This window comes from Drosophila elegans, unplaced genomic scaffold (assembly GCF_018152505.1).
Source record: "Drosophila elegans isolate 14027-0461.03 unplaced genomic scaffold, ASM1815250v1 contig_476, whole genome shotgun sequence".
NCBI classification, from domain to species: domain Eukaryota; kingdom Metazoa; phylum Arthropoda; class Insecta; order Diptera; family Drosophilidae; genus Drosophila; species Drosophila elegans.
The window spans coordinates 10,592,732-10,616,667 of NW_024545863.1; the positions used below are offsets into that span (position 1 = coordinate 10,592,732).

Sequence of the window (23,936 nt, forward strand, 5' to 3'; positions counted from 1 at the left end):
ACAGAAGCCGAATTGTCTTCCATTAGGACAACGCCAGGCATCTTTAATGACGCGCCAGAAGCTCCGGGAGCTCTGATGGGTGTTTAATTTGCACACAATGTGAGTAACAACCCGCAATTACAGTAATTACCACCTGTTTCTGTCCATGGAGAGCTTGGTAGTCGGAAGTTGGCCACAAAAGAGGCCGTTGAAAATTGGCTCTTCGAGATTTTGGCCAATAGGGTCATTATGAAGTTGGCATCTCGTTTGACTTAAAACGCTTGGTTGTAAACCAGTTTATGAACAATTAAAATTTCAATAAAAAACCGCAGGACTTTTTCGACACCCTAATATTTTGAAAACAAATCTGGAACTCTTAAAAAACTGTCCAATTTGGGTTTGAATGACCTTCCCTTGTCTACGGATATTTCTAATTGCTGGAAGTGGAAAAGGGTCTGTTAAGTGAGCGCCAGTGAAATCAACGCCCATGTTCTTGATTGTCGATTGCTGTTTCTTTAATTGTCTCGAAATGGGAAGCTTACAACTAGTCAACACAAACTTACGAAACTTCTCGCCAAGTTACACTATGCCTAGGGCTAATACTAGGTGGTATGCTAACTATACTATATAGTAGTTAAATATAATACGTTGTGCGTGATAAATTCGCTGCAGATCTGATTTGGCGACGGTCCGCCCGTCCGCCAGGCCGTCCTACTTGGACGCCACCTCCTTCCAGTGGACGATGGCGCGCTGCTCGTCCGGAGCGTCCTGGAAGGGACGGCTGCCGTCGGAATGCACGTACTCGTTCACCTGGAAGTTGAGGAGCGTCTTGTAGTGATACACATCGGCCAGCTGCTGCGTCAGCGGACTGGTGTTGGTGGTGAAGATGCCGGCGAAGCGTTTCTCGCGGGCAACCCGCAGCACCTCGTGCTCCATGAAGTGCATGCAGGCGATGTTCTCGCGGGGATTCAGCTTCTCGGCGGTGCCCATCATGAACGAGTGCAGGATCTGGTTGGGTCCCTTGGGCAGGTAGTTGTCCCTGTGCGGAATGGCAGTGAGTACACTGTTCCTGATGCACGGATAATACGGGCGAACTCACCTTATTGGACCCTCGCAGAACTCAAGGAACTCGAAGACGATGAGCAGCTTGGACTTGATGTCCACCTCGGGCTCGTTCCGGGCATCAAAGTTCAGCGCCGTGCCAATGATGCGCTCGGTGTTGCGATCGTAGACGACGAAGCTCAAGTCCCGCTCCACCAACACACTCCAGATGTCCTATGTCGTTGTTGGGTTGTTTGAGAATCAAGTCTGGTTACTGGCCACCGGAATGGTACTAATGCAGGCTACTTACGTTCAGGATGTCGCTGTAGTCGCTCCTCAGAACGCCTGGCTTGAGCCACTGCTCCAGGTCGGCCTTGTTGTAGAAGCTGGCCACAATGATGCTGCAATGGGAGTCACGGAATTAGCATATTGGACAGCTAAGCTAAGCTCGGCTAGCAACTCACTCGATGACCTCCTGGCGATGCTCCAGGCGCAGTGGCACCGCCTCCATCTTGAGGTGCGGACAGGCGTTGAGGGACTCCTCCTCCAGCTGAACCGTGTCGTGGTTGGCGGCCATCCGCTCGATGATCTCGCCCAGATTCTTGGCCGCAATGAACTCGGAGATGCCGATGTTGTAGCCCTTCTCGCGCAGCAGCGTCACCGTGAAGATGGAGTTCAGCGAGTTGCCGCCCAGTTCGTAGAAGTTGCTATGTGGCGCCAAGGTGGCCCGGGTGGAGCGTCCAATCACGCCGCCCACCGTCTCGAACAGATCCCGGGCGGTGAGCTTTAGCTCCTCGGGCACCTGGGAGTAGTCAAAGTCCAGGACGATGCTGCAATCACCCTCGTTGTTGTTGGCCGTCTCGTAGGACTTGAGCAGCGCCTGGCGGTCCACTTTGCCGTTCACTAGCAGCGGCACCTGCTCGAGGATGACCACCTGCGGCGTCATATAGTCGGCCAGCTTGTCCTTGAGCCGTGCCTCCATCTGCATCTCGGTGACCATGGGTGCATCGTCGCGCAGCTTCACAAAGGCCAGTATGGCCTGGTCCACCTGGCCGGCATGGTAGCACAGCACGATGGCCTTCTCCACCAGCGGCAGCTCGGCCACGTTCTTCTCCACCTCGGACAGGTCGACGCGATGGCCCCTGATCTTCACCTGCGAGTCGGTGCGTCCCTCGTACATGATGCTGCCGTTCTTCAGCGATCCATAGTCGCCGGTCCGATAAAGACGTCCGTACTCTAAGGGCGGTTCGGTTAGTTTGGATTAGCGTTTGGATTAAGCATACTCGTATGATAATTAAATGGATAGATTATCGATTATCAAGACTCTTTACGATCAGTCAAAGGCTATTAGGAGTAGGTATAGTCAAACTTACTCTTCTCCACAGCCAACGGATTGCCCAGGAAGCGCTCCGGATCGCGTCCATTGACATAGCCGGCAGCCAAGTTCAGACCGGAAGCAAAGATCTCACCGATCTCGCCGTTCTTGACGGGACGATAGTCGGCATCCAGCAGATAGACCACAGTGTTGGACACCGGAATACCTGCGGCACACAAAGGGCAGTTGGGTTAGTTAGTTGGACCGCTGGAAAGAAGGACTCGGCGGGAGTTGGGTATCGAGAACTCACCTATGGGCACATTATCGTACAGACTCAACTGCTTCTTGCTCTCGCAGGCAAAGTAGGTGACATCGCCCATCACCTCGGTGGAGCCGTAGAAGTTGTACAGCCGATGGACGCCCTCGTCGAAGTAGTCGAAGAAGCTGCTGGCCAGGGCCACGGACAGGGGTTCGCCGGAGCAGACCCAGATCTGCAGGTTGTACAGCAGCTTCTGGGCCGCTCCGCCGCCGCCCTCCATCTTGAGGTACATGAGCAGCGAGCGCAGCAGCGTGGGCACCAACACCAGGCGACGGATCTTGTAGCGCTCCAGCAGGGCGACCAGTCGCTGTGGATCCTTGGTCACCGCCTTGGGCACCACAAGGATGGCCAGGCCGCACATCAGGGGACCCCAGAGCTCGGCAATCGAGTCCACGAAGGTGAGGGCCGTCTTGAACACGCTGACCGCCTCGTTGGTCGTGTAGGGGAACGACGACCACTGCCACTGGAGGCGATTCAGGATGCACTCGTGCGGCAGGCGCACGCCCTTCGGCACCCCTGTGCTGCCCGAGGTGTAGAGTACGATGGCAATGTGATCGTTGCCGCCGCGCAGCATCTCCTCCGAGACCAGATTGGAGCAGGCCAGCTGCAGCGACTTGGCATACAGCTCCGTGGCGGAGAGTGTGGGCGTGCCCTGGAAACGGGACGAATCGATGGCATCGTCGCGGACCACCAGCGTGGGCTTCGCCTCCAGCAGGATGTGATGGATGCGGTTGGCCGGGAAGCTGGGATCGATGGGCAGGTAGGCGCCACCGGCCTTCCAGATGGCCAGCAGCGTGGTGATCAAACCCTCCGACGGCTGCATGCACACGGCCACGATGAAGTCGCCATCGCTGTTCGGCTGCAGGAAGCGGCCATGGGTCTCGGCCACCAGCAAGCGGGCCGCTCGGTTCGCCCGTTCGTTCATCTGGCGATAGCTGCTCTGGCTGGGCGCCATTCCCAGACCCGGAGCGTCGGGCTGATAGATCAGGGCCACCTTGTCGGCATGCCGCAGCTGCTGCTCCTCGAAGATGCGGTGCAGAGCTCTCGGCGCGAAGTCCTGCTGCAGACCCTTTACAATCGACAACTGTGGCAGCGAACCCATGTTGCAGTGGTGTTTTCTGTGGGGGGCGTGGCAGGAGCAGAGGCGGAGACAGTGGTAAGCAAATTAAAATCAAATATGCAAGTGTAAAGTCGGCTTAAACTTGTATTATGCAACGTGGGTTATTGCCTTATTGCCTTGCCATGGCAATTACACTCATTCATCGCACATGCATATTTATAACACCATTAGCGGTCTCAAACCAATTAATATTTATGCAATACAATGTATTCTCTTAAGCTGCAGAAATTATAATTAACACACTCAAACAGGTTCAGGGGTCATTAATCACATTTACTTTACCTATAAACTTGAGACATTTATTAAATGTAAAGGAAAATACAAGTTTTCCCCAACGGGGTTTCTTCATAACTAATTTGTATCAAAACAAATGTAAAATCCAAAAACTGTTAAATTATTCAAACAAAATATATATATTTGCGAAAACATTTCTTTGCATTAATTTATCCGTAACTCAAATAAATATAGTAATCGGATACTATGTTGTAAATTGTTTAGTTATTTTCTTGTTGTTTACCTGTTGAGCTTTAATTTTTATTGATTTTTAAATGGTAGTTAGCTACAGCCACATTTAATTTAATATTATGGCGACATTTTTATCTCTAAACTTAGCACCATATTTCCATAACCTATCCCACATACTTTCATTACTGGTTTGTTTAATAGGAAACTAGTGTTCCTCCGTCAAATTACTTTGTATACCTCATTAGCATAGCCACTTGTTGTCGATGCTAATTACGACCAGATTAATATATGAGGGCTTTACTACGGGTTCGGATCTGTTCCGCTTTTGGTAATCGAACTAGTTCATCTTGCAATACTAAAACTAAAATACATCAAGTTGATTTGAATCTGCTTTTTTACGTATATATCCGATTCTGGCGGTCGATTGTTGAAATTTTATAGCGCGGTCGTTGGTCTTGGCCAAAAGCCCAAACTGCCGCTCGGAATGCGGCAAGTGAGCTGGTTAATTGCATTGGCCAATCCAATTTGGCAATCCAGTCCGGACTCTGTCCCATTTGACGTGCCGCCATAGATTTGATTTGAGTCCGAAGGCAGGCCTTAGGTTGCTGGAGGTCTTTAAGCTGCGCTAACCTCTGGCTCATGTTCGTTATGTTCCATTGGCGTGTCATAAAAGCCAGCTAAAGCTAAAGTGTCATTGTGCCCGACTCTATCTACTACCTGTATCTGATTCTGCCTGGCTCCAATGTCAAGCGGTCTAGTCCAAAAAACATGAAGACAAGCGACCGTCTGAGGCCCAAGAACGCCAATTACGCTTACCCCCGGCCTTAGGTAATGTTAATCTCTGATTTGGATTTAGCACATGATTTGGATTTGATTTGAGAACCCAAAAGGCGTTGGCACAGGGAAAAGCAAGGTGGCCAGGAAGCTTCTTGGGCCACTGCGATATGAATTATTTATTTGTTTCCGCTTCTTCTCCGTCTGAGGAGGAAATGGAGTGGCAGTGGAAGTGGAAGTGGATGTGAAGGTGGAAGCCAGTTGTAACCATCGCGGCTGGTAAGCGGCAAACAAGTTATACTTCAATTGCGCAATTTTTAAGCTTAACATTACGGTTGGCTCAGTCTGGTCTGCTTCTGGTTCTGGTTTTGGTTCTGGTTTCGAGCTTGCTTGCTTCGGACTCTTAAATTCTTGACTGGCACACATTTTTTTTTTTTTGGCAGCCAAGCAAATTACAACGGCTTACGCGGCGTATACGTAACGAATTCAAGGCTAGGCAAAAATCATTTCCCAAGCGCCCATTACGTATGCGCCGTGTGAGTCCAATTAGTTTGTTCAGTTGCATACACAACGTGTGTGTGTACTATGTTGGCCGACCATACACACTTGAGTGTTTCGCTGCCAGCATATAGTATGTAGTAGGTACATATATATATACACTATATCTGCATACAATGCTGCTCACTGCTGCATTGTGCATTCTTGCGCCCCTTTGGTTCTTAGCATTTCACATCATCGATTTAATGCATCCAGCGACTTCTGTTCACCTTCGCTGCCTCCGTTGATGAGGTGAAATCCATGCGGCTGATTTAATGATATTACTCTTGCCCCTGTTGCCATTAAATCAAAGAAAAACAAAAAAAAAAAACCATAAAAAGCTGGGTGCCAGTGGCCCGATCAAAAAGCATTTAAGACCCACACGAGTACGAGTGCTGCTTATAGTTTTCCGCCCAAGGTTGCAATCGCGTTAGATTGTTTTTCTTTTTTTTTAGTGGCTTCTGAGGTTCTGGGGCCTTTGGAAAATCGTTCCATAATTATCAGCGTGCCACGTACTTGTAATTTACATAATTATTGGCTGCATTTCGGCCGGGTTGAATGACTGTTGCTACTGGCCAGATCAACAGCATTGCCTAAGGTCGCTGGGGGAAGGGGGGGTGGTACTGAGGGGGTGGTACTGCTCATATCTAGTATCTCGTGTCGCTCAAATGTTTCCGCTGGCGGCAATTCCGCGGAGTGTGTCTAATTAATTTGTCGAACCAAAACCAAAACAAACAACTGTTCTCTCTGCTCATTCATTGGGTGCACTACAAACTACGCATTGGCCGCCACTGATTTGCTTAATTGAGTAAAAAGCGTCTAATTTAAGCCGTGCTGGGGTTCGTGCACTGCATCTGCACGGCATTGGGGGTCGTCCCCGGTGAGTGAGATCTGTTTTTTATTGTCCGAATGCGGGTTTTTCCCCCACCGCCGCCGTCGCTTGCCGCAGTATTTCCGATTGTGAGTCAATTGGATGACAAGCTCTTCTCGTATAGAAAAAAACCGCGCTCAAGAACACAAGCTTAACAAACATAACAAATCAAAAAAAAATCCAACAATCTCTGCAAAGACTCTTACGTCAATGAGGGAATCATTTCGCAAGCTCATTAACGGCCACGTCCAAGGCGGCAAATGCAAATGCAAATGGTGCACCATTAACACATTGTAATCGATACGCGACACCCGTTTAGCATGTACTTAACATAAATAATAGCCGATCACTCTGTCCAATGACTCAATTGCAATTATAAATCCATCACCGCTGGCTACCGGCCACTCTTAATAATAATTCACAGATGTGTGGCGAGCCATTTGTTTGCCACAGTAAGACAAATTGAATTTCGCTTGATGGATGCTTATGCATCCATCGTTATGTGGATGTTGTTGGGTAAGAACCGGGTGCTAAATTATGGAAAAGCGACTGCAAATGACAGCAGATTTGAGTATCTTTATTTAAGAGCTACGCTAATTAGTTTACCCCTTTGAACCATTACATTTAATGACCCCGCCCCGCCTTGAATTCTGTTTGCCGTTTGCATTTCGAGTGCACCGTCTGGCCGTTTAAGCCGTTTGGCAAATCAAGTTTCCTTTTTATTTTAAGCATTTCCTTTCATTTACTTCCTCGAATTGTGATTTTTTTTTTTATTAAACTGGTTAGGTACACAAAACTCAGTTTTTGTTTTGCTTTTAGAATCAAGAGCAGTTGTCAAATTTCAAAGAGCGCAATTTTTTTTAGAAGCGCAAAAGGCGAAAATTAATAACTTTGTATCCATTATGGTTAAAAAAAAACCTTAGCCCACAAAAAATGTTCGACGAGTGAAGCGAGGCGAAAAAAGTTTTGTTCTATTCATTATTTATCAGTTAAAACTAATTAGATTTTTTGCTGTTCTTCTTCTCGTAATATTCTCAGCTTACTAAAATTTTATATAATTTCTGTCGGAAATGATGCAACTTTGTAATAAATTGAGGAACTTTATGTGGGCATTATATTAAGCGAGAATTATTTTGTTAACAGCTCTTCAACATGCATGGCAAGGCAATTTGCATAATAAGTTCGGGAAAGTGAGATTGTCGAATAATTAAAAATATTCGATTATCACGTATACGTACCGTGGGCTTTAAAAGTTATCTTGTGCCTTGATAATTTGAACAGTTTTTGTATATATCTCTTTCAAATGTTTGTCTGTGGCCGTTTAACACTGAGCACGTTTCTCTTGATTTTAACTATTTCCTTATAGGTGGTGAGTCTACCAGATCGAAAACTTCCTTTTTGGTCACTTCACTTGCGTTTCACTTTTGATTTTGGTTGACAGCCAAAAAAACTTGCAACGCACTCTGGAAACTTAACGTGCTATGTACTTGTAAGCGGCGCTCGCAGACTAATCAGAATCCCAGCACCCGACTATCTTATATATCCGTCCGATCCGCCGCAGTCTCGGTCGCCGCGGGCTGCGCAGTCGCAGTCGCAGTGGCAGTGCTGCGATGAAGAATGGCAGCGGCAGCGGCAGCGGACGCGGCAGAGCCCAGAATGACAGAAAAAAAAAAACCAGTTCCTGCTCTTACAGCCGCTGCAATTACCGCTCGCAGCATACTACATGTGCGGATGCCAGATTAGAATTTGTATCTGTATCGCTGGTTTGGCTGCCATTTTCAGCGGTCCGGTGACGTAGGAAATGAAATGAAATTCCAGGCGGTTCCTCACTTGCTAATTGGCGGGCAAAGGCAAAGCACTTAGTTATGGTTGTTTTCTATTTTCTAGCCACTAGACGCTTGGAAATCCCTCGCATGACACACAGCTGAAAACGGTTCGATGAAAGTGAGACACCACTGACTAGACCCAACTAGAATGTTGCATTTAAATGGGTTTGTCCTTCGGAACAGGTCAGTGATTGGAAAAGTAAAGAGGCTCAAAATATGTGTGTTTCCAAGTAAACAACAGCTTAATTTTCGGATGTGATAAGGTCAAGGCCTTAATTAATCAATACAGGAATAGAAATCAATGCACTTTAGCCACTAGGATTAGGAACGACTTTCTTAAAAGTAGAGACTCGTGAGAAAACGGGTTTTTGGTAATGAAGATTTGTAACTTAAGATGTTTTTGAGTGAGTTATTTTATTCTTATAGTGTCGCAAGCAGGCAGGAGATATATATAACAAAAATTTGTAAAATGTTATCAAGTTATTTGGTTAAAGTGTAGTGAGTATTATTCATTCATTAAATGCAAATGTTCTGCTACCTTAACACTTTTCATCACTGTCTACTCGGTGCTGGTGTAAAAATCACAGTTCTGCTGGCTTTTAAAAGCTCGAATTATATTTGAACTTGGTTGTGAATGCTATTACAACTTTATTACTACTACGTTTAGTTAGTTTTAATTACGAACAAATGGTCGAATATACGACTGTCGAAGCACGAGGAGACTGTAAGCAAGAGTGATTGCGATTTATGGCATTTGCCCCCCGACTGTTAGTATTTCTTACTGTGCGAAATCGAAATCGCAATTAAAAATGGAATTTCACATGGTCCGAGGATCGGTGCAATTTGTAGATGGGTGCTGTTTGCTGTCAGCTGAGTCGGTCCTCATACATATGTGAAAGGGATTGCATCCCATTACGGAGTCGGTGTGAAAACTGGCAGTTGAAGTATTGCGCCGAGGCGCCTGTCCCCTGACTTTTAAGTCAATCATTACTCAATAAATACCCACTGCTTATGAATGCAGTCGCGTTCGTTCCAATCATAGATAGAATAAAATGGACGTTATTAACAGTAGACAAGTCTGAAGTCGATCATTGTTCGCAGTATCAAGGTTAATCAGTTAATTTATTGAACTGCTTAAAGAAAGCTCCGGCACATTCGAATGTCCAGGAATCCGAAAATAGTATTATGTTCGATTAATCGACTGTTAATTAGCCAGTCAAAGCTGCAAATCTCAACTACGATGCGGGCAAGGAACTTAAAACTTTCGAATGGCACCAGCACCATTACCGTACAATGTGATCATATTTGCATGCACAGCGATCAATTTAATTTTAATAGACAAGTATATGACAGCTGATCGATTAAATTAGGAATAGCTAATATACTGCTTTTAAATTTTAGTCGCGAGCACTACCTAACCGATATATGTTAATGAACTCGCTACATATAAAAATACATTGTTGTTTTAAATTCAATTAAATTCCTTTTTTATCGATTTTATACCAATCAATTTTTAATGGGATCTAATAAAAAATTGGTTCCATACAAATAGTTGTCAGCAGTTTAACGATTTCAGCGCTAGTTGCATTCGCTGTTGATTGACCATAAAAATGCGGATTTTTCTTTACATTGAACTAATTATGGGAAAAGGTGTGCAATTGTGCAACTGTGCAATTTTACCACCAGAACCCTCAACTGTGCACAAAAACTTGAAACATTAATATAGAGTTTTTAATTTCTTTTTAATTGCTTGTTTTAATTGACATAACCATGACCGTCCGTTTCTTTACATTCTAGACTCTTATTTTAAAAGCGTTCCACAAAAAGTATTAGCTTCCGTACTTCAATTGTTACAATATATTAATTTGGCATTCTGCATTTGAAGTATCTCAAATTCATGATCAGAATAATAAATTACGCTTAGGGGGTTTCCTGCAAAGAAGGATTCACATGAAAGTTTTGGCAATTAATTTTAACTGGAATTTTATTGAGCTTTGGCTTTTAAGTTGCGTCATTTACCCTCGAAAATGTTATGACATCGGGAGTGTTGCTCGTAGAGTGATCTGCAAGAAGTCTCAACTAATTGATTAACAAAATCTTATTGATTTCCATTAACACGCGACACAAAGAGGGTGTGGTCAGGCCAATTTAAATTAGCGCATTGTCTTGCCATGTTTACATGCTTGCTCGTTTGTATCTGGTAGATGCTAAGGTTCATATCTCGCAATTCACACCCGAGTCACGTTTCCAGATCGCAACGTCAGCGTTCGTGGCGAGGCATCTTTGAAACCGGCTAGTCGTCGGCTGAGCTCGTGCATCCGGACTTCCCCAAAAAGAAAGTATGACGCATCCGCCATGTCAGCCAGACAATTCTACGAAACGAATCGCTTGTCGGCCGGCCACAATTTTCTCATTTGTGTTTGTCGTTTTGCGCGTTTTGTGCTTTTTTGCTTTTGTGCTTTTCAAGGAACGCTTGTGACGCGATAGTGCTGCGGCAACTGTACTGGGAAAAAATCACCGAAAGTTTTAAAAATCTGACTAAAAAACATTTTTTTATTTTTATTTTACTTTATTTTCATCGCCGAGTTTAAATAATAGGTTTATTATTATTATGCTTCCCAAAAATGTTTGATTTCAATACATAAAAGTGTAACGATTATTTTAACATTAAATCTGACTAAAATAAAGTTTTTTTTAATTTTAATTTTATTTTTTTTCATCACCGAGTTTAAACAATAGGGTAATTGTTATTATTGCACAAAGTTTTATTATTATTATGCTTCCCAATAATACTTGATTTCAGTACTTACATCTGATAAAACAATGATACCAAAAGTTGACAAAAAATGTAACGATTATTTAATTTAACATTTTAATTTAAAAATGCTGACATATATAAAATCATATTAATTTTATATTATTCTAAACCTTGATTTTGAAAATAAAAATAAATCAAATAAATATAAATTCTTTGAGATTGAGGCTTTGAGTTTCTTTGAGTGTGCATTTGCAGGAGGCAGTCGAACTCGTTTTCGCCCCAAAAAGTATTTCCCTAAACAACTCGACGCGGGACAATTTACTGTTAAGAACAGCCGGCGGCTATCGAATTAAACAATTCGACGTCGCTGATTGCTTTCGCATTCGACTGATCGATTCTTTTGATGTTGTTGTGATCTGCGACTGTGATTTGGCCTTTTACGGTTGGTTTCGCTTTATTACGCATACGTCATGTTGGACATGACAATGACAGCAGCGCTTTTTGTCAACATGCGTACCACAACCATAACCATCTTAATCGCGAACGAGTCGAGTGGCAAGCGGGTAATTAATTGCAAGAATCTGGCCCCTGCACTTACGGAAGTGCCGAGCACTTGACCAGCCGGACAGCTGGGCCAATTCTAATTAACTTACGCGGCCAATTAAACTATCATTAGAGCTGCCATCTACCTATGGATAGTGACATTAATGCATAGGCGTGGTGCCAGAGACGGGCCACTTGCTCTTGTTAAATGCAAGTGTCGCAAAGTGTTAATGAGGTAATTGCAAAAAGTAAACAAATCGAAATGATATACGGGTAAAAACAGGTTTTTAAAAACACCTGAAAACTTAAGAGCACAGAAATATTTCCAAGATAAGCTGCATGTCGTCACAATTCACTTTTTAAAATTGACTATAAATAGATAAATTTTAGTAATTATTCCGATTGTGACAAAATCAAATTTAGCACTCAAAATTGATCCATTCTTTAGGAGCTCTGAGGAATTCTTATTAAAGTTGATAAAACGATAAGACAAGTTGACCTACAAATATTTTAAGTATTTGTACATTTATGACATACTTAAATAAAAATAAGTTAAAACAGCTTCCGCACTTTAGTTTTAATATTTCTGTGTCTTATTACTAAAATTTAAATAGACATATTTAAACAACTAATTAAAACTAAGACTTTTATGATGCTTTAAAGAGGGTTTCTCGGTTACAAACTTATTTAAGATTTTTTTTTAATTTTATTTTCCGTTTAAACGTTTTTATATTCTTTTATTTTACGGCATAAAATCGTTTGAGCATTAAATGTAATGCCTTCAATAATTTCAGATTAGTTTACGATGGTTAAGACACCTAAACTCACTCAAATGCACACATACCCATTAGAGCCAAACAAAATGGATATTTAAAGTGAAAACTTAAAATGTTCAATTACTTCAACTTGAGAAAACACATTACCGTCATGCAAGCCTAGTCTATAGAGTTTGAGCTTTAAAGTGATATATTACTCTGTGACTTAACACAGTTGAGTCCAAGTGGTTCCACTTACAAGTGATTTTAAGACACTCGAATCACTTGCAAATCTTAAAGTCAGTAGAAAACTTGTAAATAACAACATTTAAATATTGTTATTTATTATGATACTTAAATTCGGCAGAGAAGGTCGTGTAACAGATCGCATAAGTCTCCCTCAAACACAACCTAAGCTAAACTTTTTATGTACCTTCGCCAGTAGAGTATATTTCAGAAGATACAGAGATGTTTTCTGATATCGGAGAAGTTAAGCTAATCGAAGTTCCAAGACAGAAGTTAGCAAAGAAGTAGAGTAAAAGGCTATATTGCATTCGTTAAGAAGGAAGAAAGTGCGATTGATCAGGATCAATCTAGCCATGTCTGTCTGTCTGCCCGTATGAACATCAAGATCTCCGAAACTAAAAAAGCTTAAGATTCTAGTAATACTTACACAAAAATTCGAACTATTATTTTAAAGTTATTGTGCTATTAAGTGCACTGCCGCCGCTCGGCTGCTGCTCTGCCGGAAAAACAATGCAGATGGCGCCACCTAGTCAGAGAACTCGACCATAGGGTTATTTCTTATTTATATAAACATTTGTGTTATTCTCTTATAATTTTCTCAAATATTTTAAAGATTTAATTGTGTTTTTTGCAAACGTATTGTCGTATGTCTTGACATTTGTGCAATCTTCTTGTTTATGCCCATGTGAATTAACTCTGTTAGCTCTGAGAAACCAAGATAATCAGCCCCAACCAGTAGGCCTAAAAATGATATGCAGAATTTGTCCAGTCTATCTTCTTTACTTTTTATACCCTTGCAGAGGGTATTATAATTTCAGTCAGAAGTTTGCAAGCAGTGAAGGAGATATCTCCGACCCTATAAAGTATATATATTCTTGATCAGCATCACTAGGCGAGTCGATCTAGCCATGTCCGTCTGTCCATCCGTTTCTACGCAAACTAGTCTCTCAGTTTTAAAGCTATCTGCATGAAACTTTCCCAAAAGTTGTCTTTCTATTGCAGGTAGTATATAAGTCGGAACGAGTCGGACGACTATAGCATATAGCTCCAATAGGAACAATTGAAAAAATAAATAAAAAAAAATTAAACCTTTGCTGTTTTTTTATTTTTGTTTAGTTCTTCGACATATAGCAATGGTTAAATATTTCCGAATTACGGTTTAACTTTCATCAAAATCGGACGACTATATCATATAGCTCCCATAGGAACAATCGCAAAACAAATACAAAAAAATTATAACTTTGCTGTTTTAAAATTTTTTTTTTAGTTCTTCGACATATAGTAATGGTTAAATATTTCAGAATTACGGTTTAAATTTCATCAAAATCTGACGACTATATCATATAGCACCCATAGAAATAATAAAAATATATAAAATAACTATCTAATAATTGAGCTGCAAATCATCATTGCTTCAATGCTTTTAGACATATACGCAAGTAAATCAATCAATCAGTAAATGTTTTCAAAAATATATAGTTCTTGCAATAGCTGCAAGGGTATATGAACTTCGGCTTGAAGAAGTTTGCTTCCTTTCTTGTTTACAAGCGGGTTTAGTTCGAGGTAAGGAAACTTAATCCGTAGCGGGGGGAATCCTTTTGGGCCACCCCAAGAATCTGGGTGAATATGGTCTCCGGGTCAATTAATGCATTATTCAAAGCCCTGAGTTGAATTTGATCTGTCTTTTAGACTGATTACGGATATGTTTTCAAAGGAGATCTACCTTCTACCTTCTTTTCCGAATTTGATGCAGTGAGTGTATAGCAACTACAAAAAATTTATGTTTAAGGTTATTTTTATTTATTATTAACTAATGCTGCACGATTTTGGATTTTTTATTCTGTGCAAATACATTTTATTTAAAGCTCCTTGTGACGGTATGCTATCAAATAAGAGTCTCCAGACCACTAAAATCCTATCAGGGCTCCAACAGCGTATTTAGCTTTCTTTAGGAATTTGTAGTTTAGAATAAAGCGTTTTAAATTTGACTTATGTGATCAATTAAACCGATATGGCTCCAACAATATGTTAATAAGCTAATCGCAAGAAGCCAGGTTATTATTCCGGATTGATCGCGTCTACTTAATCAGAAAGTAATAAATAGCACCTGGAAACCTACTAAACCAGTCATCAGCGTCTTTGAATTGCTAGACATTGGTAGATAAGAAAATGACTTGCATCATTTTTGTTTACCCGTCTATGTTTGATTTTTTGACATCAATAATTAGTTCTCAAGTGGACAAGGTCGAGGAAACTCTAAGCCCTTACATCTACTTCCGAAAAATAAAGTTCATATTATGAAATTAAGCGAATATGATTGGAATGCTTGCCAATTTATTATTCATTATAATTTTTTATAATTTTGACTAATTAAGCACTCGAATTGTATGACATCGATAAGATAATCAAACTTCGATCCTCATAATATGCAAAAACAAAACTTCTTGAATGATTTTCAAATAGTAAATTTGCCTGATTATAGTTAAAAGTAATTCTCAGATTGCGCAGTCACGTTAAGGATGGAATGTGAGCCAATCGAAAGTGCCCATATATTACTAATCCTTATCTAAGGCGACCACCGACATCGCTTATAAAAGGGGTCGCCCTGGTCCGGATGGGAAACAATCGCTGGTTGTACGCCTGCAGAAATGGCAAGAACCACAGTAGTGCTGCTTATTTTTGGCCTGGCCGTGTCCAGTGCCCTCGACTTGGACCCGGAGTTAAACGGCGACATCGAACTAGGTGTAAGGGAGTACCAACGCCTGAACAAGCTGCGGCACTTGCCGGAGGAGTTCTTTAGCCACTACCAGAACGTAACCTTGGAGGACTTGGTGCCCGAGGGACGGCTGCCCACAGTCCAGGACCTGCAGTGTTATGCGGAATTCACCCAGCTGACCGCAGGACTGGCCACTGGCAGTCTTTGGGCCTTCAGAAGTAAATGAGATGGACGTTGAGTGTGCGCACCCATTTCACTTGTTTTTTTTTCCGCTTAGTGATTGACTCCTGGGGATCGGTACCGGCCGGTATCCTGAAGGGCCACCTCAAGGATCTGGGCCACTATGACGAGTGCGTGGCCATCGAGCAGACCCTGGCATCAAGCCACACTCTGCTCGGCAAATACTGCCTGGCCAATCTGCCGCTGCAGCCATTGATGAGGATCGGTGTCCAGACGGCCGTTTGCTTTCCCGCCTCGTGCTCAGCCAGCAACATGGACACTCTGCTGCGGCGGGTGCTCAAGCAACTGGTCGGTCTGGAGCTGAGTGACAACCAAACTCTGGTCAGGGAAAGCACCTGCAAAACTTCGGAGCGTGAAGCCTACGATGCTGTCACCATTTTCACAATGTAAGCTATAAGTGCTTACCTCCCCTTACCTCACCTTTACTTTAGTTTCAATTTAACAGCGTTCTTCTGTCTGTGTTTGGTGGTGTGGTGGCCCTGGCCACTCTCTACGACTATTTCCTGTGTGAGGATCAAAGTGAGTGGGGGGTTTCTCTGAATAAGGTTCGGTTATTGAAATTCTATTTCAATTTTAGAAAAACTGCCCGCCCTTCTGAAGGCTTTCTCTGCGCGTGCCAATTCCCGATCGCTATTCCGCATCACCACCGAACCCAATCCCAATGTGATTGAGTGTCTGCATGGAATTCGTGGAATGTCCCTCATTTGGGTGTGCTTGGGTCACGACTACGTAATTGGCATCACTTCACCCAACATCAACATGTACGATGTGTATACTGTAAGTTCTGAGAGTTCTCATTTTTAAAGAAAACTTATAGCTTTACTATTTTTAGTGGGCGAAAACCCCTTTTATGAACATCATCTATGAGGGCGTGTTCGCAGTGGACAGCTTCTTCTTCATCAGCGGTATGCTGGTCGCAATGGTCGCCCTGCGTTCGATGGAAAGGTGAGTGCTCTGTGTACCTTATCCCGACCCTTTCCACCGACTCCTATATTCCTAGGGCCAAGGGAAAGTTGAACATTCCGCTGATGTACCTTCATCGCTATCTGCGCCTCACGCCCATCTTGGCCGTATCTATTCTGCTCTACCTGAAGCTGCTGCCGCTCATGGGCGACGGTCCGCTGTTCGGCAACTGGAACTTTGATAGCTACGATAGCTGCAACGACAACTGGTATTGGACCCTGCTCTACATTCAGAACTACGCTGCTGATCAGCAAGTAAGTGCGCCCCCCACCCTCCATTAACACTATACTGAAGATTGTCGGTTCCATGAAGTGTTTGGTTCACGCCTGGTACCTGGCCATCGATATGCAGCTGTACATCCTTGCGCCCGTCCTGCTGATCATCGTGTACAAGTGGGGTAAAAAGGGTGCCGCGGTGATCCTGCTGCTTCTGCTGGCACTGGCTGCCTATCTGTTCGGCACTATGGTGATCAATAACAACTCTCTGTAAGTAGTCCCCAAGTCTCTGGCTGCTTCTACGTACATCACGTTGGACTTTGCTTTGCTTACAAGGATAAACTCTGGAGGCAGAGAAGGCCCAGACGACTACACAGATGATCTGTCGCACTACACCCACAACAGGGCCTCGGGCTGGCTGGTCGGTTTCCTGTTCGGCTACTTCCTGCACACGATTCGCGGCAAGACCATCCAGCTGAGTCGTCCTGCCATCTGGCTGGGCTGGATCACCTGTCTGGTCCTGCTGCTCACCTGCATCTTCGCCATGTATCCGTACGCCAAGGCCAATGCCAAGACGCTGCCCATCCTCAACGAGGCCTTCTACGTTTCGCTCTCGCGAATCGCTTGGCCCCTGGGCCTCAGCTGGGTGGTCTTTGCCTGCATGCAAGGATACGGTGGACTGGCCAACTCCTTCCTCACCTCGCCGCTGTGGCAGCCTGTGTCGAAGCTCTCCTTCTGCATCTACTTGGGGCACCTGCTGATCCAGAACCTCAATGGCGGGCGCACGCGGGTCAACACCTACTTCTCGAACTACGACATTGTAAGTTTCCACTTAGTCCTAGTAAAAGTCATATATTTGCCCCATTTATTTATTTTATTTATTTTATTTATTTTATTTATTTTATTTATTTTATTTATTTTATTTATTTTATTTATTTTATTTATTTTATTTATTTTATTTATTTTATTTATTTTATTTATTTTATTTATTTTATTTATTTTATTTATTTTATTTATTTTATTTATTTTATTTATTTTATTTATTTTATTTATTTTATTTATTTTATTTATTTTATTTATTTTATTTATTTTATTTATTTTATTTATTTTATTTATTTTATTTATTTTATTTATTTTATTTATTTTATTTATTTTATTTATTTTATTTATTTTATTTATTTTATTTATTTTATTTATTTTCTTTATTTTATTTATTTTATTTATTTTATTTATTTTATTTATTTTATTTATTTTATTTATTTTATTTATTTTATTTATTTTATTTATTTTATTTATTTTATTTATTTTATTTATTTTATTTATTTTATTTATTTTATTTATTTTATTTATTTTATTTATTTTATTTATTTTATTTATTTTATTTATTTTATTTATTTTATTTATTTTATTTATTTTATTTATTTTATTTATTTTATTTATTTTATTTATTTTATTTATTTTATTTATTTTATTTATTTTATTTATTTTATTTATTTTATTTATTTTATTTATTTTATTTATTTTATTTATTTTATTTATTTTATTTATTTTATTTATTTTATTTATTTTATTTATTTTATTTATTTTATTTATTTTATTTATTTTATTTATTTAATTTATTTTATTTATTTTATTTATTTTATTTATTTTATTTATTTTATTTATTTTATTTATTTTATTTATTTTATTTATTTTATTTATTTTATTTATTTTATTTATTTTATTTATTTTATTTATTTTATTTATTTTATTTATTTTATTTATTTTATTTATTTTATTTATTTTATTTATTTTATTTATTTTATTTATTTTATTTATTTTATTTATTTTATTTATTTTATTTATTTTATTTATTTTATTTATTTTATTTATTTTATTTATTTTATTTATTTTATTTATTTTATTTATTTTATTTATTTTATTTATTTTATTTATTTTATTTATTTTATTTATTTTATTTATTTTATTTATTTTATTTATTTTATTTATTTTATTTATTTTATTTATTTTATTTATTTTATTTATTTTATTTATTTTATTTATTTTATTTATTTTATTTATTTTATTTATTTTATTTATTTTATTTATTTTATTTATTTTATTTATTTTATTTATTTTATTTATTTTATTTATTTTATTTATTTTATTTATTTTATTTATTTTATTTATTTTATTTATTTTATTTATTTTATTTATTTTATTTATTTTATTTATTTTATTTTTTATTTATTTTATTTACTGCTCCACACCAGATGCTGCGTTTCTGGCAGGACTTTGGTTTTTCGGTCTTGCTCGCCTATGTCATGTACATTTTGATCGAAGCTCCGTGCGGCGGATTGGAGAGTCTGATCCTGCCCAACCGAAGACCAGCTCCCCAGCCAAAGCTGCAGCCTGCTGAATCCTCCCTGGAGCCGCACCCATCGCCTGCTGATGTGGAAAAGCAAGCCCCAGATCCTGTGAACGGCAGTGCAACGGCTTCAGCTCCATCGCTGGAATGCAAGACTGAACTGCAGGCCAACGAGGAAAAAGAAGGCAATACTTCTAGTTAAAGCACGCCAAGGAAATCAAAGCGCCTCAATGTAAATAGCATACTACTCATAATTACATATACGAGTAGTTCGTACAATATATCAATTGAATCTTACATGAACAATACTGAGTGTGGAAATGGGAAGAATCTATCTTAAATAGACCATATGAGCAGTTTCAATAGCAATCTATAAAAGGAACAAAACAAACAGGAAACTTTTCTACTGCGTATGAGCATATAGTCTCCTGGCCATTTGAGCAGAACGTGACTCACAGAAGACTCAGTGAATGGGTTTTTTCTGAACTTTGAATTAGATTGCCGCCTATGTTAGTAAATTGCGATTAGTGATGTTAGCCGGAGTGGCGCACGGGCTCAGTTCACTGCGAACTAATCAAATCGAAGCAGTTTTATTTGGTAAAGGACTTGTTTATCAGCAGTCTGAGGTAAAACAAAAGCCTCTTGAAGATGCATATCTGATTGAATGTCAAGAAGCCAAATAAACCCCTAATATTAAATTATACCGTCTAGAGTCTGGGAAATACCATTGCTGATTTGGTTTTCTATTGCCGTGATAAGAGCCCGTCGCTATTTAAGCAAATTAACGTTGAGTTGGTTCAACAGAAGCAACAAGGAAACCCCATTTATTATTTCCTTGAAGCTAAACACCATTTGGATAGATACTAATTCGATGATATCCAAAGTTTAATGATCCCTACGTGCCAGATAACTGTTTTTTCATGTTCTAATCAGATCAGAATGTAACATAGGAGGCTGAAAGTGACCGCATGACACAATTAAATTAAAACACTGTAGTAAAATTGGGGCTGAACTGTCTCCTTCACTGCGTTGAAAGCTGTTGACTGAAATTATAATACGCTCTGGAATGGTTAATATGTGGCTTATGTTAATACGTCAAAAATGTTTAGATATGAAAAACATGTTAACATTTTTTTCAAAAATGAAATTTTTTATCTTTAAATGAGATTTCTTAATAATCGCTATTTTATTATTTTTCATTTTACCTTTGCAAAGCGTAATATTATAATAATATTATAATAATAATATTTGATCGTCCGTTGATTGATGATTTTGAACGGGCTTGATTGTACGACTTTATCCTAAGGCTCTTAAATATACAACCGAAAAAAAGAGGAAAAAATTATTATAAGTTCCATGTTTTTAAATGTCTTTAAACGTTTCTCAATTTCAGAATTACGGATTTAATTTCATTTAAATCGGACAACGATATCATACTTTATGCCATAGGAACGATCGAAAAATGTCAGCCGAAAATTGAAATGAATCTAAGTCTCATTGCTTTTAAACATAAACGCATTAATATTGAATATAGTTGAGTATTAATTATTTTCGCAATAGCTGATATTGATATTTGCTTTTTACTTGTTTTTAATTTTAAAACAGTTAAACCTTAAGGCTTAGCAAAATATTTCTTTCGCAGAGAGAACCCCCTTTGAATTTAAAATGGGATTTTTACTTGGAAAATATCATGAAAATATAATGACAAACTCTTAATATGAAAATGTAAAATATGTGAAGTTGAGATGTGGTTCGTTCTTAAATTTAAAAATGGAACATATTTTTTATTTCAGAATTGATTTTTAGCCATCAATCACTAATAACGGACTTAATTATTTGTTAATTGTTATACTCACTTGTAAATATAGTTCAAACAAATAAAACATAAGTGTAATGATAAGAACAAGTGATTTATTATTGCAAAATTGCAGCGATTAGTTATAGTACTTAAAGCCACTTAGAATTTCACGTTGTGTTCGCAAAGTTCCGAATGGTATTAACCACTTGAGATTCGCCTTTTAACACCCTTGCAGATGGTACTTTAAATTTATTAAGAAGTTCGTAACAGATACTGAAACCTATTTGTTTAAACGTTTTGTAAATTTTTTAATGACTATAACATAAAGTTGCCATAGGTCAGGCGAAACTAAATTGGTATAAATTTGTTTAGAAGGAATAAAGATCACTCTTGCATTTTCTCTATAAATGTAGTATGTTGTCAAAGATTTTGTGTCTTCCAAGCCAGTTCATAGGTTACTGCTTAGTAGTTGAAGTGGTGTCAGAAAATAAACATTTGTTGCCTTAAAACCTTAATATACCACCCTGTATTGTTTGTTATTGCATGACTAGTGCTTTTACGCGCACTCCATTCAAGTTACGTCACAGACCTCGATAGTGGTTCAGTTCCCCCGTGATTTTACGCACACCCCAATCTAAACAATCAACTAGCAGAGCGCCTTGTTTTCCCATTCACTAAAGCCCCGTAGAGTGCTTTTGGCGCCAAAATGACAAACGGCCGGAGGGAAAGCCGAGCGGAAAAGCTCACGGCTAGTTCGAAAGCGAGAGCTTTGCCGATGACGCCGCGAGCTTTCGGCAGTTGTTTTGGCCATGCCGGCAAACACGGCGTATGAAAATTGTTTGCTAGAAAACCGCACTGTTAGTCTTTTGGAAAAGTTGCCGTCGAGCGGTTGGCTGGATCAGTTGCCCTGTCGCGGAGAAAGAAAGAAAGTTAGTTAATTGATTGTGGCTTCGACATTTTGGGAGATAGAACAGCCAGAACAGGCATCGCGGTAAATGACTCGGCTGCACAACCGTCTTTGTGGCCAACGATTCTCATTCTCCCCACCATCCAAACTGCACTTTGCTGCGGCCATTAATGTCAACACCGCTGTCAGCTGGCTGCGGTTGTCGACGGTGCTGTGTTAATGCTTTTAATTACATGCAAAACATAAAAAAAAGTATTTCGTTAAGTGTTGCCGTGAAGTTTGACATCGGAAATTAATGCACTTGCGGGGGCCGACGGAACAGTTCCACAGTCTATATTCCCCTCCGATCTTGGGTTTTCCGCCGGCATTTCGTAGGTGAGTTCCACTCGCGTTGTGTCAACAAAGTGAAGGTGTCTATGATAATGCTATTGAACCAAACTCTTGTGCTCTTGATAGCTCGAAAAGTAAATAGCCCGAATACAATGTAGAACTTCTATGCTTATAAAGGGCTATCATATTGCTGGCGGACTAAAACTTCACCTTACACAAAAAGACTCTTCAGCTCAAACAAATTTTAAAATTAGTTTTAATAATAGAAAACAATTGTGCGAAATTGTTGAATCTCACCTCTGTGATAATCAAGCTGCCACATTAAGTTCTGATCGAATAAATGAAACCATTCGACTTGTCGGCATTTGCATACGCGTTTCAATGGTTCTGTGTATCTCTATAGCCCCGACTTTCCATTGAACCAGCCACCGAACCAGGCATCGTCATTAATAATGTTTATTTTGTTGATAATATTGATTTCAAAGTATAAACACTGACAAATTAATGCCACTACTAAGCGTAAGCATTCGCAAAGTCATGATCGTCATGATCGCGTTCGTCGTGATTATTTCGAGTGTATGCTTGAAACCGCACTCGAAAAGTGTGGCGATGTGAGCTTCTTGAATCGCCCCCGAACCCCCTCCCCCTTCGCTGTGACCTTGGGCCGCATTCAAAATCCCAAACGATGTCGCAGAATTTTCGAACTCATTTTGGCGGCTCAGGGCTCACGGCTCACGTTCCCATACTCAAGTGCCGGTCCAGAAATAGGCGAATAAGTTGTATAAATATGGGTTTTTATTTGCTTAAGAACACATTTCCAACACCCCCAATGGCCCACCCATCGTCGGCTCATTAAATAAATGCAACATCTGTTGGCGCTCTTCGGGCCTTTTGTTTACCATTCGTATTGCCGCGCAAATTTAATGCCAAACATATTTAATACGCACCCAGGTCGACTTAGCCCGGCTCAGTTGTGTTTGTTTATAAATTTGGGCAGTCGGAACGTCATATGCGGGTGTGGGCGTGGCCTTAAGGGGTGAGTACTCCCATCTCCCCATCGGAATCCATCCTACGTCCTAGTATATCTTTTACAGCCCAGCAAACTCTGGCGCAAATCGGATAAGAGAGCGCGAGCGGCATAAGAAATATGAAAATTTATTGCGTATACGCCGGAGAGGACGGCGTTTCTTCTTGAGATTTTTTCCGCCTGCATCACAAGTTGATTGGGCTTTGCTATTTCGGTCAGCCGCCAAACCAACTGCCATCAGCCAGAGGCCCAGTTCCAAATCAAATGTCTTTATTTATGCGAGTATGAATTGTGATTTATGCGCTCGTCTTTCATGTTGCCATAGTTGTTTCTATCTGGCCGTCTCATTTTTTACGCCTTGCTCCGTCTAATTACGCACTGCTGGAAATGAGAAAAGCGTACGAAACCGGGGTAGTCGGAAAAAAGGAAAAGTATGCGGTCAAACACGTCGTCGCTGTCCATCGAAAGCAGAAGATGAGGCGAAATTAAGTCAGTCGCTTGTCCATTTGATTTGCCAGACGCGTGTGTGGTGCCTTTCGATTTTGCGACTTCAGTTTTGGGTCTTCTGTTTTCTGGGGCAATCGCGATCGCGTTTGCAATCGCAGAAACGCCGCCTGAATAAGAAATGCCCGCCACTTTTGTCGCCACTTTCTGACTCACAGGCCCAATAAACAGCAGCCACGCCATTCTCAGCGTGAGTTTTGTTTTCAAAATTTAAGTCAACTGTCACCCACAATGCAAATAGAAGGTGGGCCATCCAAAAGGGGGTGATGTGTCGATGGGTTGGGCGCTGTTTTCGATGCAGCGTTTACTTAACCCAAATCAAAACTATTGATGATTGGCG

General features: G+C 40.3%; 2 protein-coding genes across 3 annotated transcripts; one reads left to right on the forward strand and one right to left on the reverse strand.

Moving 5' to 3' along the window:
• Positions 1-472: 472 nt before the first annotated feature.
• On the reverse strand, positions 473-7,915 carry LOC108141163 (mycosubtilin synthase subunit C). The gene is made up of 7 exons (XM_017264390.1): positions 7,660-7,915; positions 2,646-3,772; positions 2,394-2,561; positions 1,485-2,256; positions 1,331-1,421; positions 1,079-1,254; positions 473-1,018 (listed from the first exon to the last, which is right to left on the reverse strand). The coding sequence occupies exons 2-7, from the start codon at positions 3,754-3,756 to the stop codon at positions 691-693; spliced, it is 2,646 nt and encodes an 881-aa protein (XP_017119879.1). The 5' UTR covers positions 3,757-3,772; positions 7,660-7,915; the 3' UTR covers positions 473-690.
• Positions 7,916-11,738: 3,823 nt separating this feature from the next.
• LOC108140976 (nose resistant to fluoxetine protein 6) lies at positions 11,739-20,470 on the forward strand. Of its 2 annotated transcripts, none has more exons than XM_017264046.2 (10): positions 11,739-11,783; positions 15,032-15,483; positions 15,543-15,891; positions 15,951-16,024; positions 16,083-16,282; positions 16,338-16,450; positions 16,506-16,722; positions 16,781-16,953; positions 17,020-17,503; positions 18,936-19,603. In XM_017264046.2, the coding sequence occupies exons 2-10, from the start codon at positions 15,198-15,200 to the stop codon at positions 19,230-19,232; spliced, it is 2,193 nt and encodes a 730-aa protein (XP_017119535.1). In that variant the 5' UTR covers positions 11,739-11,783; positions 15,032-15,197; the 3' UTR covers positions 19,233-19,603. The 2 variants fall into 2 exon arrangements, with proteins under 2 accessions (XP_017119535.1, XP_041565244.1); XM_041709310.1 differs by lacking the exon at positions 11,739-11,783 and adding an exon at positions 20,424-20,470 and having other exon boundaries at positions 14,970-15,483; positions 18,936-19,262.
• Positions 20,471-23,936: the final 3,466 nt, after the last annotated feature.

Coding starts and splice junctions, on each gene's coding strand:
- LOC108140976 (XM_017264046.2), top strand. CDS start 15,198: ATGGCAAGAACCACAGTAGTGCTGCTTATTTTTGGCCTGGCCGTGTCC. Junction 16,025..16,082: donor TTTCCTGTGTGAGGATCAAA/GTGAGTGGGGGG, acceptor TTTCAATTTTAG/AAAAACTGCCCGCCCTTCTG. Junction 16,283..16,337: donor ACATGTACGATGTGTATACT/GTAAGTTCTGAG, acceptor TACTATTTTTAG/TGGGCGAAAACCCCTTTTAT.
- LOC108141163 (XM_017264390.1), bottom strand. CDS start 3,756: ATGGGTTCGCTGCCACAGTTGTCGATTGTAAAGGGTCTGCAGCAGGAC. Junction 1,422..1,484: donor CATCGCCAGGAGGTCATCGA/GTGAGTTGCTAG, acceptor CTCCCATTGCAG/CATCATTGTGGCCAGCTTCT. Junction 1,019..1,078: donor TTCTGCGAGGGTCCAATAAG/GTGAGTTCGCCC, acceptor CATTCCGCACAG/GGACAACTACCTGCCCAAGG.